The 18,821-nt window shown below is 39.0% G+C and overlaps 1 protein-coding gene across 4 annotated transcripts in view; it reads left to right on the top strand.

The window, feature by feature from the left end:
* LAYN (layilin) overlaps window positions 1-9,833 on the top strand; it is a 28,538-nt gene extending 18,705 nt beyond the window's left edge. For all 4 annotated transcript variants that reach the window (XM_072611139.1, XM_072611140.1, XM_072611141.1 and 1 more), the window contains 2 exons: window positions 5,924-6,026; window positions 8,060-9,833. In XM_072611139.1, coding sequence (XP_072467240.1) covers window positions 5,924-6,026; window positions 8,060-8,417 — 461 coding nt within the window. In that variant the 3' untranslated portion in view covers window positions 8,418-9,833. The remainder of the gene's footprint in view (window positions 1-5,923; window positions 6,027-8,059) is intronic.
* Window positions 9,834-18,821: the final 8,988 nt, after the last annotated feature.

Here is an 18,821-nt window from a genome sequence, read left to right as displayed (position 1 = left end):
AGTAACAGGCAGAAAGAGAGACACTGAGATAGAGAGAGAGAGAAAGCATATATTAACAACTAGAAAAAAGCAGGGAAGGCTTCACAAAGGAGGTGGTCCTTGATTGAGCTGACTTGCAGAAAGAGAACAATTCTGAAATGTGGAAAGAAAAAGGAGATATATTCTAAGCACATGGATGGCCTGTGCGTGCACCAAGGCTGAAGAAGAAATATTGAGACCATGCTGCCTGGAGTATAGATTGTATAAAGGAAAGGAAAGTAGTATGAAATAAGACTAGAAAGATACTTTGGAACAGACTGAGGCTGAGGAGTTTGTACTTTACCCCAGAATCAATAAAGAACAAGTAAAAATTTTTAAGTCAGGGTTATGGCATGATCAGACCTGGGCCTTAGGAAGATGATTTTGGCAGCTGTGTAGAGGAGAGGTGTGAGACTAGAGGGACTGGAAGCTAGGAGACCAATTCGGGGCCTATTGTAGTAGCTCAGCTAAGAGATGATGAGCTCCAGACCTAGGCTAATGCTGTCTGATGAGGTGGAGAGAAATGAGTAGGGATGAGAGATGTTGTGAGGTTAGATTCAATAAGACTTCATCAACTGTTCAAATTTTACCCCTGTCTATATTGAATATGTGACCCTTTATAAGTCACTTAATTTCTCAGCATCCTCAGGCAATTCCCAAAGAATATAAGAAGTGATAATATAATATACAATTATTTTCCCAAAGAATATGATAATAACAAGTGCTGATTTGCATTGGTCTCCAGATTTTCCTCATTTGGAATTACTAATGAAATGACAGATCTGGTCCACAAACAAGCAAAACAAAAGACTTGGCAACTAATTAGCTATAAGGAACTGGGGGAGAAGAGATTATGAAGTTCTAAGATTACAAACATGAGTGACTAGGATAATGGTGGTACCCTTGATAGAAATACAGATGTTTGGAGGAGGGATAGGTCAAGGGAATAATTGATTCCATTTTAGGTTTATTGGGATTGAGACACCAAATAAAGTTTTGAGCAGGCACTTGGCATACAGAACTAGAATTCAGGAGAGAGATTAGGACTGGAGATATAGATTTAGCAGTCATCTGAGTAGCAATATTTGAAACTATAGGCACAGATGAGATTTTCAAGAGAGAAAGTTTATAGAGAAGAAAGAAGAGGACCCAGAACAGAAAGAACCGCTTGGTGTCATTAACCTCCATAATCACCACCCCTAACTCTAACACCAAGCTCTTTATCTTAGAAATAGTTAGAAAGTACAACAACTTAGTTTATGTGCCACAGATTCTCTTCCTTCACAGTAATGACACCAACACTTCTAGTTTTCTAAAATTTGAATTTTCCTTGCAGATGGCTCCCAGCTGTATTTGTATGAGTGTCAGTTGACCAAATGTCCCCTGCTTTTGAAGGGAAAGTGAGAGGAGACAAAGGTGGGCCCTTTCCTCCCCAGAAACCTGTTTACTGTGAAACTAACAAAACAGGAAGAAGACTGGAATGGTGTCATTTCAAACAGGACATATAGCAGTGACAGCAAGCAGACAACACAAAAGTCAGGAAAGACAGCCAACAATCTGGATTAATATGGTTCAGGTCCAGAAAGGTCTTGATGGAATAGAATACTGGGCTGAATCTAACAAGATGAAAATTATCAGGGGTAAATGTGGCAGCAAAAATAAACAGATAGATATCCCTACAGTCAGAAGACCTGAACTTATATCCTGCCCCTGGGACATATTGACTATAAATCTTAAACAAGTGACTTAGCCTCTCAGTTTCCCAGACAACTTTCCAAAATTATAAATTGCAAAACTTTCTGTCTGCATTAATAGATCATATTTCCCCACCAGGAGCCCCCTCGACCAATGATGTCACAGGTATGACTGAAAAGAAAAATGTAGTTTTCCTCTTTAGAAAGAGCTTTAGAGGCTGATGTTCTTCAGTAGTATCTGACTCCTTATGACCCCATTTGGGGTTTTCTTGGCAAAGATACTGGAGTGGTTGTCCATTTCCTTCTCTAGATCATTTTATAGATAAGAAAACTGAGGCAACAGGGTTAAGTGACATGCTTAGGGTCATACAGTTACTACATGTGAGGTCGAATTTGAACTCAGGAAGATGAGTGGTCCTGACTCCAGGCCCAGCACGCTGTGCCCTATGGCGCCACCTGGCTGCCCTTTTCTAAGGTCAAACATTCCCAATTCCTTCATACGGTCTTTATGTGACATGTGGTATCAAATTCAAATAGAAATGGGGGCCACTAATCCATAGGTAAGAATCCCTGTGGGCCACATAGTGATTTAGTTTTAAAATATAATGTCATCTACATTTTATTGTATTTTATTTATTTTGTTAAACATTTCTCGATTACATTTTAATCTGATTCAGGAGCTTGTATTTGCCTCTTCTGCTCTAGACCATCCTCTGGGTAAGTTTTTCCTCCCATCAAGCCTAAATTTATCCTTTGCTCCTGGTTGTACCCTGGAGCCAACCAGAATAAATCCAATCCCTCTTCCAAACACAACAGCCCCCCCAAAAAAACTTGAAGACAGTTCTCATGTACAGCCTTCAGTGTTCCAATTTAGGAAGGACCTTGATAAGCTGGAAAAGATTTTCCAGAGAAAAACAACCAGGGTAATCAAATCAACAAGCTTTAATTAAGTGCTTACTTAATTAAATTAAGTGCCAGACACCACACCAAGCATGGAAGATAAATGGAAAAGTAAAAACATTTCCTACCCTCAAGAAACCCCCATTCTAATAGAGGAGAAAATATATAAACCGCTATGCACAGACAAGACATGTGCAAGGGAAATTGGAGTTAACCTCAGAGGAAAGGTACTAGAAGTGGAAATGGAAGAGTAAAGACCTAGGATTTCAACCGAGCCTTGAAGGAAGCTGGAAAAGCCAGGAAGCAGAGACAAAGAGGGGGTTCATTCATTCTAGGGATGGGGAACAGAGCTCAAAAAGTATTGAGTTGGGAGAAGAAATGATATGTGTAGGGAGCAGCAAGGGCAACCAGAATCACTGGGTCATAGAGTATGTGGACGCTGGGAGGAGAAATGTGTAAGAAGGTTGGTAAGGTAAGAAGGGGTGAGTGAGATTGTGAAGGATTCTTTATTTGATCCTTGAAGCAATAGGGAGCCACTGGAGTTTATTGAGGAATGGAATAATGTGGTCACACATGCTTTAGGAAGATCACTTTAACAAGAGAATAAAGGATGGACTGGAGTAGAGTGAGACTAGAGACAGGCCAGCCAGAAGGCTATGGTGCAGTCTGGGTGTGAGAGAACAAAGGCCTGCACTAGGGTATTGTCTGTATGATGTATTGGGACAGATGCTGCAGAGGTAAAAATGACAGAACTTGGCAACAGATTGGATCTGAGGGATGAGTATGAGTGAGGAATAGAGAATGACATCAGGGTTTCAAAATTAGATGACTGGGAGGATAGTGATGATAGATAGAATGTGTGTTAATCCTTCATTGCCAAAGAAGACCATGCCATCAGAGAAATGATGACATGACTTGTACTTGACTTTGTTTTGAGTGAGGGAGGGCTATGCAGGTCACCAGCATCACTTCTCCTCCAGTGCCATCTGGATCCAGTGACCAGATATTCATCACGATGACTGGAGATGACCCAGGATGAGGCAATTGGGGTTAAGTGACTTGCTCAAGGTCACACAGCTAGTGAGTGTCAAGTTTCTGAGATGAGATTTTAACTCAGGTCCTCCTGAGTCCTGCACTGGTGCTCTATCCACTGCACCACCTAGCTACCCCAGAGAGATAGATAGATGATAGAAAGAAAGAGAGAAAGAAAGAAAGAAAGAGAAAAAGAAAGAAAGAGAAAAAAAAAGAAAGAAAGGAAGGAAGGAAGGAAGGAAGGAAGGAAGGAAGGAAGGAAGGAAGGAAGGAAGGAAGAAAGAAGGTTTGGGAGAAAAGGGATAAGGTTTTTCTCGGGGTGGGGGGGGGGGGCGGGTTTCTGGAGTTTAAAATTTCTTCCAGAAATCCAATTCAAGACATCTAATAGGCAGTTGGAAATGAAAACTGTGAATAAGGAAAGAAGTTAGAGTTGGATAAGCATATCTAAGAATCATCTACATAGAGATAATAATTAACTCTATAAAAGCTGATGAGTTTATCTAATAAGATAGTCTAGCAGAAGAAAAGAAGGCCAAGGTCAGACCTTTAGAGAACGTTTATGGTTACCAGGTGTGGCCTGGATGAGAATCCAGTAAATTAGACTTAGGGGGCAGCCAGGTGTCATGGTAGATAAAACACTTCCCCTGGAATCAGGAGAACCTGAGTTCAAATCCAGACTCAGATACTAACTAGCTGTGTGTCACTTAACTCTGATTGCCTCTCAAAAATAAATAAATTACACTGAGAAGGAATGGTCAGGCAGGTTAGAGGAGAACTAGGAGAAAGCAGTTTCACTAAAACCCATAGAGGAAAGAGAATCCAGGAGAAGAGGGTGATCAGCAGCATCACAGGTTATAGAGAGAGGGTAAAGAAGGATGAGCCCTGGGAAAAGACTTGACTTGGCAGTTAAGAGATCATTGATAACTTTAGAAAGGGCAGTTCTGGTTGAATAATAAAGTCGGAAGCCATAATGTAGAAAGCTTAGAAGAAGGTAAAAGGAGAGGAGGCAGGGACACAAATTATAGACACCTTAAGAGTCCTAAGTACAAAAGAGAGGAGACGTCTACAGGATGATAGCTACTGGGGATGGATCAAGTGAGAGTTTTTAAGGATGAAGAAGACATGAGCTTGTTTGTAGTCAGTAGGGAAATAGACAGTAGATGGGGCGAGATTGAGATTAGTGAGAAAGTAGGGATGATAGAGGAGGAAATCTGCTGGACAAGATGGGATCTCTTGGGCACGGAGAGGGTTTCACCTTAGCAAAGAGAAAGGACACCTCTCATGTGAGACAGGGATGGAGGAGGTGAAATGAAGAGGAAGGGGAAAAGGGAAGGAAAAGGGAATAAGCATTTATTAAGCATTTACAATGTGCCAAGCACTGTACTCAATGCTTAACAAATATTATACCATTTGAGGAGGGAATTCTTGTTGAATGGTTTTAATTTTCTCTGTGAAGTACGAGGCAAGGTTCTCAACTGACCGTTTGGTGGGGACAGAGTGTCACAGGAGATTTGAAAGGCAATGGAAAGGTTTGGAACAGCCACTGGTGAGTGGAAGAGAGAATTGAAATGAGCCCATGTTAGATGTGAACAAAACAAACGAGCCATGGGTTTTAACTTGAAGATGACAGGACATCAGGAATTTGTATGATTGTCATATGAAATAGTGAGTTGTTATGTTTGACCCCAGAGGGCAGAACAAGGAGGAATGAGTGAAAATTGCAGAGAGGCTAATTTAGGCTTGATGGAAAGAAAAATTTCCTAGTGACTATGTATGTGTGTATACATATATACATATATGTGTGTATATATAATTTATATATGTGTATAAATTGTGTATTTATAAGTGTGTATACATGTGTGTATGTATGTATACATACACACAACATATATAAAACATGTGTGTATAGTTTAACTTACATATACGGAATTACTATATGTAGCATATATTTTGTATATGTGTAATTAATATGGACAGGTATACACACATATTGTTATATGTGTGTATATATACATATACCCATATATACACGCATGTATGTATGTATGTATGTGAAACTGGATCCCTCAGAAAGTCATGAATCTCACCCTTATGGGGAGCCTTCAGACTGAATGACCATTTGTCCAGTACTTCTTAGAGAGGATTCTTTTTCAGATGTCATTTAAACTAGGCGACTATTAAGGTCCCTTTCAACTCTGAAATTTTGTAAAAGACCTTTCTTTTTTCTTAAGGAACATACAAAATTTACAAATATTGTTCATGTGTATTCATCTCTCCAGGGACTGAGTTGAATCTCGCCTACATCCTTATTCCCAGCATTCCCCTCTTCCTTCTTCTGGTGGTCATCACAGTCATATGTTGGTTTTGGATCTATGGAAGGAGGCAAGTAAAATTATCATACTTAATAGAAATGTGTGTGTGTTTACTACATAAAAGCACCCCTTCCGTATTTATCTTTGAAGTTAAAAAGTATCACTGTTCATTTAATTAAAAGCTGGGGAAGCATCACTCCAGAAGACACCATCCCAAATTTGAAAACAAACCCCAAGTTTACTCCAAGAAGCCGAATGAGCTCAGAATTGTTTTCATTGCCTGGGATCATGACAGTTCTCTCTTTTTCCCCCTTTGTAGTGTTTTGTCTCCCTAATGTGATTATATGTTCCCTAAAAGCAATTACAGTGCTATAAATTTCTTAGGCATTTTCACAGTGCCTCGTATAATTCTTGATACATAATAACCAAAGTATAGATAATGAATGAATTGGTATGATGGCTAGCACATTAGCTTTGAAGTGAGTGAGCCAGGGTTCAAAACCTGATTCTACTACTTACTACCTACGTGAGACTTGGACTAGATTAGATAATCTTTAAGGTTTCATCCAACTCTATATTTGTGATTCTAAGACCTACAAAGGATATCCCTACTCTAGTTTATGTCTCCTTGGCTGAAATGTAAGCTCTTTACAAGAGTCGTGTTTTGGACTTCTCCCTATATTCCACAGTGCCTGACCCAGTGCTAGGAATATGGCAGGCAACAGATGAATTCTGAAGGAATGAATGAATGAATTGGTTGTGCCAAAGCATGATCACAAAAATCTAAAACTAAAACACTTCAAATAGAATCCCTGAAGTTCATTTGGATGATTTGTTTTTTAATTGGGTATGCAACTGTCACACAACAGCCAACTTAATCTGTAGAGAATTCTCTAAAGATAATATTTTGATTACCCTAATGACTATATTAGTGTAATAGTCTATTCAGTGAGGGAAAAGAAGGTTATTCCATTTGAAAGAAAGAAAATGGAGACTTGGGTTATGGAATTTACCTTTTAGTTTCTTAATAAGATTGTGATTTTGTAAAGTTCTAGTAGAAGTCTTTACTTCAAAAGTCAAGAAAGCAACTGAAATCAGATCTTTAATTTCAAAAAATAGAGTTCATCATCAAAAATTGCACTTAATGTTTTGAAATTAAATATTGTCCTATGATTTCCTATCATTTCTTCTATTTACTACTCTATCAGGATTCAGCCGTTGTGCCTCTTATTTGAAGGAACATGATGCCTATGCTACATGTCCATCCCATATGGCTCTTGCCTATGAATGAAAAAATAATATAAATAAATATTTAGTAAGGATTTAGTGTGGGCAAAGCACTGTGCTAAGTTCTAGAGATACAGATAGAAGAACAAGACTGTCCCTGTTCTCAAGGAGCTCACATACTAATAGAGTTAGATGATGCATATAGGACATTTCAGCTACAAATCAGATGGAAAGGCCCAGTTATTCCTAGGGTACAGGGATGAAGTAGAATGGATACATCTCCTGTAGTGCCATTTCCATTGATAAAAACTATATTTCTGATGTTGAACCATTTGGTAGTGTCAATAATTTTGGTGTCAAGAATTTTGTTTTCTGAGTTTTCAGTACTGTGGCTGCCTAGTAGGTTGGGGCACCAGCACCTACAAAGACAGTCGCCATATTACATTTTTACAAAGGTTACCTCCCTGGAGAATTACCTCAAGCACTGGGTTATAAGGAGAGTCAATGCTCTGTAGAGGTTCCTGGGCACAGGGCCCTGGGCTGTTTCCACTATAATCTGAGAGAAAGTAGCAATTGAGGTGGTCATAGTGGTTTGACCTGGCTGGCACATACAAGAGCTGTCTATTTCTGAGATTGAGAATATGATACACAGCAGTTAGGGGACTCTTGCAGCAATTGTCTCTCCATAATTCCCAACCTCTCCCCTTCAACAAAGTTTTTTCATTCATAATTGAAACCTTGGGTTCATTCTCAAAATTACAATTCCCTTCAAATATATATTCATGCCAGCCCTCTGCCTGAGTGGCCTTTGGTAGAAGAACATAGCAGCATCTCCTGTCAGACCGGAAATAATAAGCTGGTTTATCTTACTTACAGGAAACGAGAGCAGACAGAGAGTACAAAGGAACCAAACATTTGGCCAGCTCCCCACAGAAGGAACAGTCCTGACCTGGAAGTTTACAATGTCATAAGAAAGCAAAGTGAAGCCGACTTAACCGAGCCTCGGCCTGACCTGAAGAACATTTCGTTCCGAGCCAGGTCTGGAGGAGCCACTTCCAATGACTTGTCTTGTGACTATGATAACATAGTAGTGAATGCCTCTGAGAGTGGCTTTGTGACTCTGGCGAGTATGGAAAGTGGGTTTGTGGCCAATGACATCTATGAACTATCCCCTGAGAGGATGGGAAGGAACAAGGAGTCTGGCTGGGTGGAAAATGAAATCTACGGTTATTAAATAACCTGGGAAAATCTGAACTCTCAACAAAGCAGAAAAAAGAGAAAAAAATGTTCCTACTTTGTATAAAACTGGCAGGTCTGGAATAGGGCTGACACCTGAACATTCAGATGGACCTGCAGTCTCCTGGATATGGAGACTCCCTCCAGCCTTGAAGATCTCAACTTAACGATGCTTGCCTATCCGGGACAAGTATTGCTCATGTCCTCTCTTAAATCTGCCATAGGAAGCCCACCCAACACGGCAGGGACCTTTCTCTGGTTCTCTTGGTTTTGTAAGAATAGTAGCAGAGCATGGAAACTGTACATCAATGATGTAGCTCTGACTGTGTGACCAGCCCATTTTTTTCCAGTCCTACATTTTTCTGATAACATCTTTTGCACTGCTTCTTCTGCACAATTGCTTACTTGTCCTGTGTTGTAGCCTGCTGATGCCCATACCATGTACTTCTCTACTTCCCTTTTGGGTAATCTGCAATTTCCATTTTTTGGAGACTATAGTATCCCATAACTCACAGCCATACAATACCACTAAGAGGATGTTGATGTTAAGATGGGACTTTGTTTCAAGGTAAAACTCAGGGTCATTAAAAGAATAGTATAATTTTCCAAAGGCAATCCAGCCCAGTCACCTCCCCTCTTGGGCCCAGTTTATTTTCCAGTTGTGGTGTCTAATATACATCTACTTATGGATGATTCCTGTGGACTGTCTATTCAACAAGTTATCACAATTCAAACAAAAGGCATTTTTCTCCTACAAGGTTTTTCCTTTATGGGTGGTTAAGTCAAAGACATAACATTCCAGACCTTGATGAAATCAACAGAATGGCACCCATAAATGCAAGCTTCTGGAGAAACTTACCATCTAAAAGGAATACTTTTGTTTGATTTTAACTCTGCACTACACATCCTCCATATGGTGGCAAATACCTTAGGCAAGCATAAACTTCCAGGTTCATAAATTAGAGTCATTGAACAAAGTTATTTCTGATATTACAAATTTCAAGGAGTCTTGTATGAATTTGACAAATGCATGGTGCCTGGCATGAGAAAAATCAGTTCAGACACAGAAACAATGAAGAGATTTCTTGCTGGTTGTCAAGATTTTGTTAGCTCCTCTGATCCCAGTGTCTCCTACCAGGGTAGCTCCCAACGTCATCTTAATCAGAGGGCAACAATGGTGGTGATAGATAGTGGAGGTTGGGAACTTTCCTTCTGGGTTATATTTTTGTGACCCTGGACCACGGCACAAAAATGAATTGCACGTATACAATCATAAAAATACATTAGCTTGCTGTCTTTCTTATGTTTCCTAGGGCACATGTGGGAGTATCACAAGCTGATTGTATGAAAGAATATTCCTTTATCTGTATGTTCCACAGAACATGAATGAAATAAAAGGTGAAAGAGATAACAAGTCGGTCATTCTCTCACTATAGGTTTTTCTCAAACTTTGACCTCAAAGGCTTTCTTTCTTCCTCTTACCATATTAAAAACATTCCAATATTCTGGAAACTAAGAGAAATCCAGTCCATGACTTCAAGGCCCTTCAGTTTTCCCTCTCATCTCTGTTCTTCCTTTTCCAATGTGACAGTTTATATAGAGGACAAGAACTTTTATCCTAGAACTTTTGGTATCATGATTGTTTTAAAAAGATTTGACCTCAAGACCCAGAGGGCCTTGGTCTATTATCAATCATCTCTAATTCATAAACTTAAAAGATATTATTAAGTTGCCCTGAAATCTGCAACTAGGTGGTACAATGGTTAGAGCACTGGACACAGAGTTAGAAAGACCTGAGGTCAAATACAGCTTCGGATGTTTAGTAGCTATGTGACCCTGGGCAAGTCACTTAACCTCTGTCTGTCTCTACCTGTAAAACAGGGATGTTAATAATAACACCCATCTCACAGGGTTGTTGTAAGGATCAAATGAGAAAATATTTGCAAAGACCTTTGCAAACCTTAAAGCAACACATAAATGCTGGCTATTATTATAGTTGGGTGTTTAGCTTTGAAAGGTTTTTTTTATGTTACTATTGAAAAAAGAGAAATAGGTAAATGTTTTAAAAATTACTTCCATGAGCTATATTAATGAATTAGGTCACTAAGATTTAATACTTCTATTTCTCCTTAGTCCTCATTGAGATTATGGCAAAAATCAAAGTTTATTCCTACATCTTACCATTATAGCACTACTCCTGACATATCCAACTTATTAAATACGATGACTCCTAGATCTCTTTCTGATAGGGTTGCATATTTCTGGCCTTGCCTTATCTTACAAGTTTTCAATTTCCTTTACCTCTTCAGAGAAATTATCCTAATGGAGCACCATCCTCTCTCTAATCCACTGTACTCAATTTAAATTTGGATTCTATTTTCCAAATCACCTTCTATCTCCTTTCCCTATCCACTTTCTCATTGGAAACTTAAGAGTCTATTATCTTTTCTATCATTTAAGTCATAGAATTTTAGAGTTACACAGTAGTCATTAATAAAAATGTAAAGGACTCCATTGTAAGCATCTTATGAGTAGGGCTCACCAGCCAATTGTTCATACATGCAACTGAATGTACATCTCATTTCCTTTTCCCCTTTCTTCCAATTCCCCACCAAAAGTTGTTTCTTAAATGAAAACTACCTGTCTATCTTAAGTTTATAAAACTAATCTATTTGCATGTCTACAAAATTTTATTTGGTTTATTAGATGATCTTTTGAACAAAAAGACACAAAATTACATGTAATCCATTGTGGGCTATGGAGCTGAAATCCCTCATCTAAATTGTTCTGTACCCTAAGACATTTTTTCTCTAATATATTAATGAATGCCTCTACTGAGATGGACTCCATAGTCTTACTAAAGTGAAGTTAGATCATGCCTATGATAAGTGATAATTTAAAGACATAAAAAAAATTTTCCATAACATAAAGCAAAAAAATGCATTATTAGTAAGATTTACAAAGCCATTCTGTGATAGTTCCATTTTTGCTCAGTGATGCTAATTAATTACTCATTTTAAATTATAATTGTATCCTGATCATTAATTATACAAAGGGATTATAACTAAAACTAATTATCAGAGCTAAACGACTACAAACAGGACAGGATCAATAAGAGAAATGAGTTTTACATAGTAAAATGGACTCAGACTCAGATATCCAAATAGACATATATGTACCAGCACATACTATGTACATATGTTTAGATTTTATACACACACACACACACAATGTATAGACATACCGGAATTTTAGTTATTGAAAAGAAGCTCAGAGGTCATCAAATCCCATCCATAACTGATCAACCCCCCCCCCACAAGATCAATAATCAATCAACAATAATTTATTAAACTGGGCACTTAATATATTCTATATGCTGGGCACTGTGCTAGGCAAGAGAGATATAAATACGAAGGATGAAACAATTCCTTGCAAAGAGTTTATATTCTAATGGAGATGAGTACTTATAAAAACATACATGGCATAAATATAAAGTTGATAAATATATATGCAGAGTATTCTAAAAGTCAGCTTGGAACACCCTATATTTATTTATATATGTGTGTATATATAATATTATATGTGTATAACATGTATATATGTATATAAGTACAAAAGTATCTAAATACACAAGGTAGTTTGGGAGGGAGGGCACTCACATTTGGGGCAGCAGGAATCAGGAGAGGCAGAAGAGAGTGACTGAGTTACATCTTAAAAGAAGAGAGGAAGAGATAAGGAAGGAGAAAATTCCAGGGCATGGATGCCTGAAAAGTGACCATCTAGGTTCTGATTTACGATCTCTCATAAAGTATGGTTTCCAGTCCCCTCTAACCATCTTGGTTCTATTCTTCTGTATACATTCCAGCCTGTCAATGTCCTTCCTAAAATGCAACACACAGAACTGAACACAATAGTCCAGATGTAATCTAGTGAGGACAAATTGCACTGGAACTATAAACTCCTTCATTCTGGATGCCATGTCTCTGTTAATGCTTGTCATGTCATACTGTTGACTCATGTTGAGATTAAAGTCCACTAAAACACTCCACTCTTTTCCACATGTTATGTAGTTATATCTCTCCCATCCTGTATTTGTACGGCTGATTTTTTTAACCCTAGTGTAACTTCATATTGATCCCTATTATGTTTCATCTTAATTGATTCAGCATATAATTCTATCCTGTTAAGGACTTTTAGGATCCCAGTTCTGTCATCTAATGTGTTATCTATTTCTCCCACCTTTATGTCATTCATAAATTTGATCACATGCTATCTACGTCATCATCTAAGCCTCATTAAGGCATCAATACAATTGTGTAACAGAACAGAGTTAAAAACTCTTAAACCTTTCTACTAGAAGAAACTACCTTCCAGGTTAACATCAGTTCATTAATCATTAGTCTTGACATCCAGTCATTCAGCCAATTCCAAATCTACATCATGGTGTTGTGATACAGTATACATCTCTCCATCTTATCAAGCAATCAACAAGCATTTATTATGTATCTACTATGTGTCAGTCATTGTGCTAGGTTCTGAGGGTGCAAAGACAAAAGCAAAATAGACCCTGTCCTCAAGGAGCTTATATTCTACCAGAGGAGACAAACATATACAGATACAGTGCTGCCTTCGTGTTGCAAAATACAGGTGTATGCAAAATAGACACAAGGCAGTTTTTGACGGGAAATGTATTAGCAGTTGAGGGTATCGGAAAATAACTCAGTAGAAGGCGGTACTTAAGCTGGAGACTAGGAATACTTGGAGATAAGGAGAGAGTGCCTGCCAAGGCTATAGAAAATGCCAATAGAAGATGTGGAGATAGGAAATGGAGTGTTATGTATAAGAAATAGAAAGAAGGCTGAGTTATAGTGTATGTAAAGGTCAGTAATGTATAAGAAGTATGGAAAGGTAAGTTAAAGGCAGATTGTAAAGAAGTTTGAATGCCCAATAGAAGTGGCTATAGCCTAGAGGGCAGCTAGGTGGCACAATGGATAGAGTACTAGGCTTGGAGTCTGGAAGACCTGAGTTCAAATTCAACCTTAGAAGTTTACTAGTTGTGTGTGTGACTCTGAACAAGTCGCTTTTAACACTATTTGTCTCTGTTTTCTCATCTGTAAAATGAGCTGGAGAAGGAAATGGCAAAATTTTCCAGTATCTTTGCCAAGGAAACCCCAGATGTGGTCCCAAAGAGTCTGAAATGACTGAACAACAAAAACAAGAGGTGATAGGGAACCACTGGAATTTACTGAGTAGGAAAATAATTCCCTAACCAAGATTACTATCTTAAAACTAGTAATATTATGAGTCTAGTAATCTTTTCTTTAAGAGAAAGATGATGTTAGACTGAAATGAGCTCTTAGAATAGATTAAGTTCTTAGTAATCAGGATTTCCCTAAATGTTCACAGACAATGTAATGAAGTAGTCAAGAATTTTCCAAGAAGCAATGTCAGGAACACTGTTCTATTTTAAAAATCAAAGTCATTTTGAAAGCTGGGACCACCTTTGTCCATCTCTTATCCTGAGGCATCATTCTTATTCTCCATGACTTTTTAAAAATCACTAGCCTCAGCAATTACATCCTCAGGTTCTTTCAATGTCCTAGGATGCAGCTCATACACTCCTGGTGATGTTAAGGGCAGCTAGGTGGTATTACTTATCTTGGGTTTCAATTCTCTGCCATTTGTTTTTATTCTATTCTATTCTTTGTACCTGAAAATCATTTTTCATGGTAAAGAAAATTGTCCTTAATTATCATTATCCTACCCCAGCCAAACCTTGGGTCTGACATTATTCTTATGGAGTCACCACTTGTGCAAAGGTGGAGGTGGGAAATTGAATATCCCGTCCAGGAAGCAAGTACCAAACCAATTTGACTAGAATGGAGATTATAGGAAAGCAAATGAAGTTAAATGAGTGAAAAGTGGAACCTAGCTGGTCAAGGTCTTTAATGGCCCATCTGAAGTTTAGACTTTTTTCCTAAAGGCAAAAGGGAAATGTTGAAAAATTTTTGAGTAGGAGTATGACATGACCATGCAACATGGAATATCAATGTGACAGCTAAGTGAAGAATGAATGGGAGAGGGAAGAGCCTGGAAACAAAGAGGTGGATGAGGAGGCTATTGCAATAATCAAAGTAGAGACTGAGTGTTGAACACTCTAGTCATCTACCTGTCATCTCTTACTCTTGCTACAGGAACAACCCCTCCTCTCTTCATGTCACATATTTCTTGGTGATGTCTTCACTCCTATTCTTCATTGGTTATATGTTTCATATACACGTACATATACATGCATTTATCTACATGAAATGCAATGTAATCTAAGGAATGGACAGCCAGCCTTAAAGTCAGGAAGACTGGATTCAAGTCCAACCTCCAACACATAGTGGCTGCATGACCCTGGGCACTGAAATCACTTTGTCTCATAAACTCTTAGTGACCCTAGGCAACTTTCTAAGACCATAAGTTGCAGAACAATTACCAACTCAATTGGTAGAAGGAGTTTCTTCATTGGGAGTATTCCCCACATCAATGAAATCAAGTTTTGGAAAAATATGTGCATATGTGCACACAATCACACACACACACACACACACACAGAGGCTTTTCACTTTTCCCTCTGCTTATATGACCCCACTCTTCATCGGCACCATGACCTCCAAACCCTAAACCCCTCAGTTCTCTTCCAGGTTATCTCCTCTGCATTAGCTACTCTCTCCTTTTCTCCCCATTGACTCAACAAGAGTCATCTTGCATTCTTGTTGAATTAATTCAACTCTACACAGTCCTCCTGTCATGAACCTTTATCCCCCTTACATGGCCAATTATGTCCAGCCAAGCCTTGGCCTCAGATTATTCCTATAGTTCATTGTGTTTGTGCCTACACACCTGCTGCTGAAGAAAGGTGAAGAAATCGTACAACTGTTCTAACTAGTTTCACTGAAAATTTATGTTATACAGCCTTAACTGGGCCCTCACTGCAACTAGACAGCCCTACTATACCTCCCTTATCAAGAAATTCTCCCACTCTCCACAATGGCTCTTCCAAACCTCTTCATCCCTCATCAGACATCCCCTAGTTCTCCTTACTCACCCACCCCCAGTGAGAACTTTGCCTCATATTTTACAGAAGAAAATTAAGGTCCTTCATTATGAATTCACCTTCTTTTCCCCTCTACCTCAGTCACTTAGGTGTCTGCTGCCCCTCTCTCCTCCTTCACCCCTGTTTCACAGAATGAAGTGGCCTTATTTCTTAACATCTGAAGTTTATGTCTTCTTACTTCTTAACATCTACTTGTTCAAGTGATCCCATTCCATCCCAGCTCCTCCAACAGATTGCCCCCTCTGTCATCCCCTCTTTATCACTTCTTTTTCAGTCTTTCCCTCTCTACTGACTCATTTCCTACTCCCTACAAACATGCTCATGTTTCCCGATCACTTGATCTTTCCATCCCATCTTCTATATCTTTTTTGCTCTTTGTAACTCAACACCTTGAAAAGGTTACCAGAGGTGCCCCCACTTTCTCTCCTTTCACTCTCTTAAGCCCTAACAACCTGGCTTCTAACCTTATCATCTCACTAAAACTACTCTCCAAAGTTACTAATGATTTCTTAGTTGCTGAATCCAATGGCCTTTTCTCAACTCTCATTCTCCTTGACCTCTCCACAGCTTCTGACACCATTGATCACTTTCTCCTCCTTGATGCTCTCTTCTCTCTAGGTTTTCAGAACACTACTCTCTCCTAGTTCTCCTCCTGTCTATCTGACCACTCCTTCTCTGTCTCCTTTGCTAGATCCTAATCTAGGTCATGCCTTCTAACTATAGGTGTCCCTCAGGATTCTGTCCTTGGCCCTCTCTTCTTCTCCCTCTATACTACTTGACTTGATGATCTCATCATGGATATAATTGCTATCTCTATGCTAATGATTCTCAAATCTATCTTTTCTACCCCAATCTCTGCTTATCTCTAATCCCCTGTCTCCAATTGTCATATCAGACTGAATGTTCAATAGACATCTTAAACTCTTTAGGTACAAAATAGAACTCACTATCTTTCCCCCTAAACCCTCACCTCCTCCTACTTTCCCTGTTACTAGAGTAACACCATCCTCCTGGTCCCTTAGGCTAGAAAACCTAGGTGTTATCCTTGATGCCTCACTCTCACCTATCCCCATCACCACCGCCATGCATATCCAATCTGTTGCCAAGGCCTGTCGATTCCACCTTCAGGCTTGGACTATTATAATAGCCTGCTGATGGGTCAGACTGCCGCAAGTCTATCCCCAGTCCAATATATTCTCCATTCAGGTCACTAACGTGATTTTCCTAAAGTGCAGGTCTGATCATGTCACCCACCTATCTCCCCCCACCCCATTCAACAAACTCCTGAGGGTTTCTCTTGACTTCAGGATCAAATATAAAATGCTCTTTTGGACATTCAGAGCTCTTTTTAAACCTAGCCCCCTCCTACTTTTCCAGTCTTCTTACACCTTACTCTCTGTCATGTACTCTTTGATTCCTTGACACTGGCCTCTTGGCTAGACACTCCATCTCTCAGCTCCAAGCATTTTCTAAGGCTGTCCCCCATGCCTGGAATGCTCTCCCTCCAATACTCAGACTACTGACTTCCCTGGCTTCCTTTAAGTCCCAATTAAAATCCCACATTCTAGAGGAAACCTTTCCTGGTCCCTCTTAATTCTAGTACCTTCCCTATTAATTATTTCCTATTTATCTTGTATATGACTTACCTTGTACATATTTGTTTGCATGTCGTCTCCCTCATTAGATTGAGAGCTTCTTGAGGGCAGGGATATCTTTTACCTCTTTTTGTATCCCTTGTGCCTAGTACAGTACCTAGCATACAGTAGGTATTTAATAAATATTTGTGAATACACACACATATGTTTATGTATATATACTTACACATGCATATATACATATACACACGTAAACATGTATACATGTGTGTGTTTGAATATATGAAAGAAATCTATCCTTATCAGTTGTGTCCTTTCCTTAGCAAATCCTTGTTGGTGCTGTTGCTGTTCAGTAGTTTCATTTTTGTCCAACTGACTGTGGCCCCATTTGGGATTTTCTTGGCAAAGATTCTGGAGTGGTTTGCCATTTCCTTCTCTAATTCATTTTACAGATGAAGAAACTGAGGCAAACAAGATTAAGCTATTTGTCCAGAGTCACATTCGATGGGTTTGAAGGGTCACAATAAATCCTGCTCTAGGTTGGGTTCACAAGCCAGCTCAAACAGGGCTATTGGTGATGACCTTGATCATTTTGTTGGAGGAAACTTTGTCCTCACCAACAGGTGGCAGTGTTAAGCCACAAAACCCATCTCACCACTTGGCTTTCCTTAACAAGCCTTTCTTACTAGAGTAGCAAATAGCTAATGTGTCCGGAGTACCGTGCCAAAAAATAGAAAAATCTTTAAGGTATAAAGCCGTTATTGTCCTGAGCCCTTGAGGAATTACCAATCTATTTGGAGAGATGAAACATAAAACACAAAACAGCTTTGCTGAATTGTAAATATAATATGCCATCAAGTTAGGAAACTACAAATATCATCAAGCCTCTCTTAACTTAGAACATTCTGTGTTTCCAGCAGGCATGGCTCAGGCCAATAAGTCGAGGCCAATTTCAGATCAATCTAGGCTTCTTAAAAACAAATCTATCTAAAATGGAATTGACTGCCTGCTGAGGTCATATGTCCCAGGTTTTTAGCAGGGGATAGAAGTTCATTTACCTGTCAGAGATGTTGAAGAGAGGACTACTGCATTCAGTGGCAGGTGGAACTAGATCAGAAGCACTCAGCTCCTAAAACATATGCCCCTACAACACTCCTAAGAAGAGCCAGAGTAAAATGTAATTGGTAAATATTTCATAAATTTTTTTAAATGCACTAGAACATAGATAATGTTACTATGTGGTTTTCTATATCAATATGTGGCCTGTAAGGAGTCTTCTGGATGGTTTAGTGGCCTGTTTTCCTATCTGAATTTGACGCCATTGGACTAGATAACTTCTAAAGATCCTCCTTCCAATTCTTTTTACTGGAAGTCATCAGCAAGCATCTATTAAGCATTTACTATATGTCAAACCAAGCACTGAACTCTGGGGAGACTAACATTCTATGATTCTATGATGGCTCCCTCAACTCAAGGATGATAGGTTTCAGTCAGTTTTCTTTTGAGGAAGTTTTGAGACTGTGGAGGGAAATCAGAAAGTCGTGGGGTTGGCATTGCTAGATGGTTAACTGGCAATCAGGTTACCACTGGTCAGTTGAGATCATCCCAACAGGATTAAAATTGAATGACCTTGAATTTTAGGATCATGGATTAAGAGCTAAAAAAAGATCTCAGAAGCAATCTAGTTCTGTCCTTTCATTTTACA

The sequence above is a fragment of the Notamacropus eugenii genome, chromosome 5 (genome assembly GCF_028372415.1).
Source record: "Notamacropus eugenii isolate mMacEug1 chromosome 5, mMacEug1.pri_v2, whole genome shotgun sequence".
Lineage (NCBI taxonomy): Eukaryota > Metazoa > Chordata > Mammalia > Diprotodontia > Macropodidae > Notamacropus > Notamacropus eugenii.
This window is presented reverse-complemented; position numbering and strand designations above follow the sequence as displayed.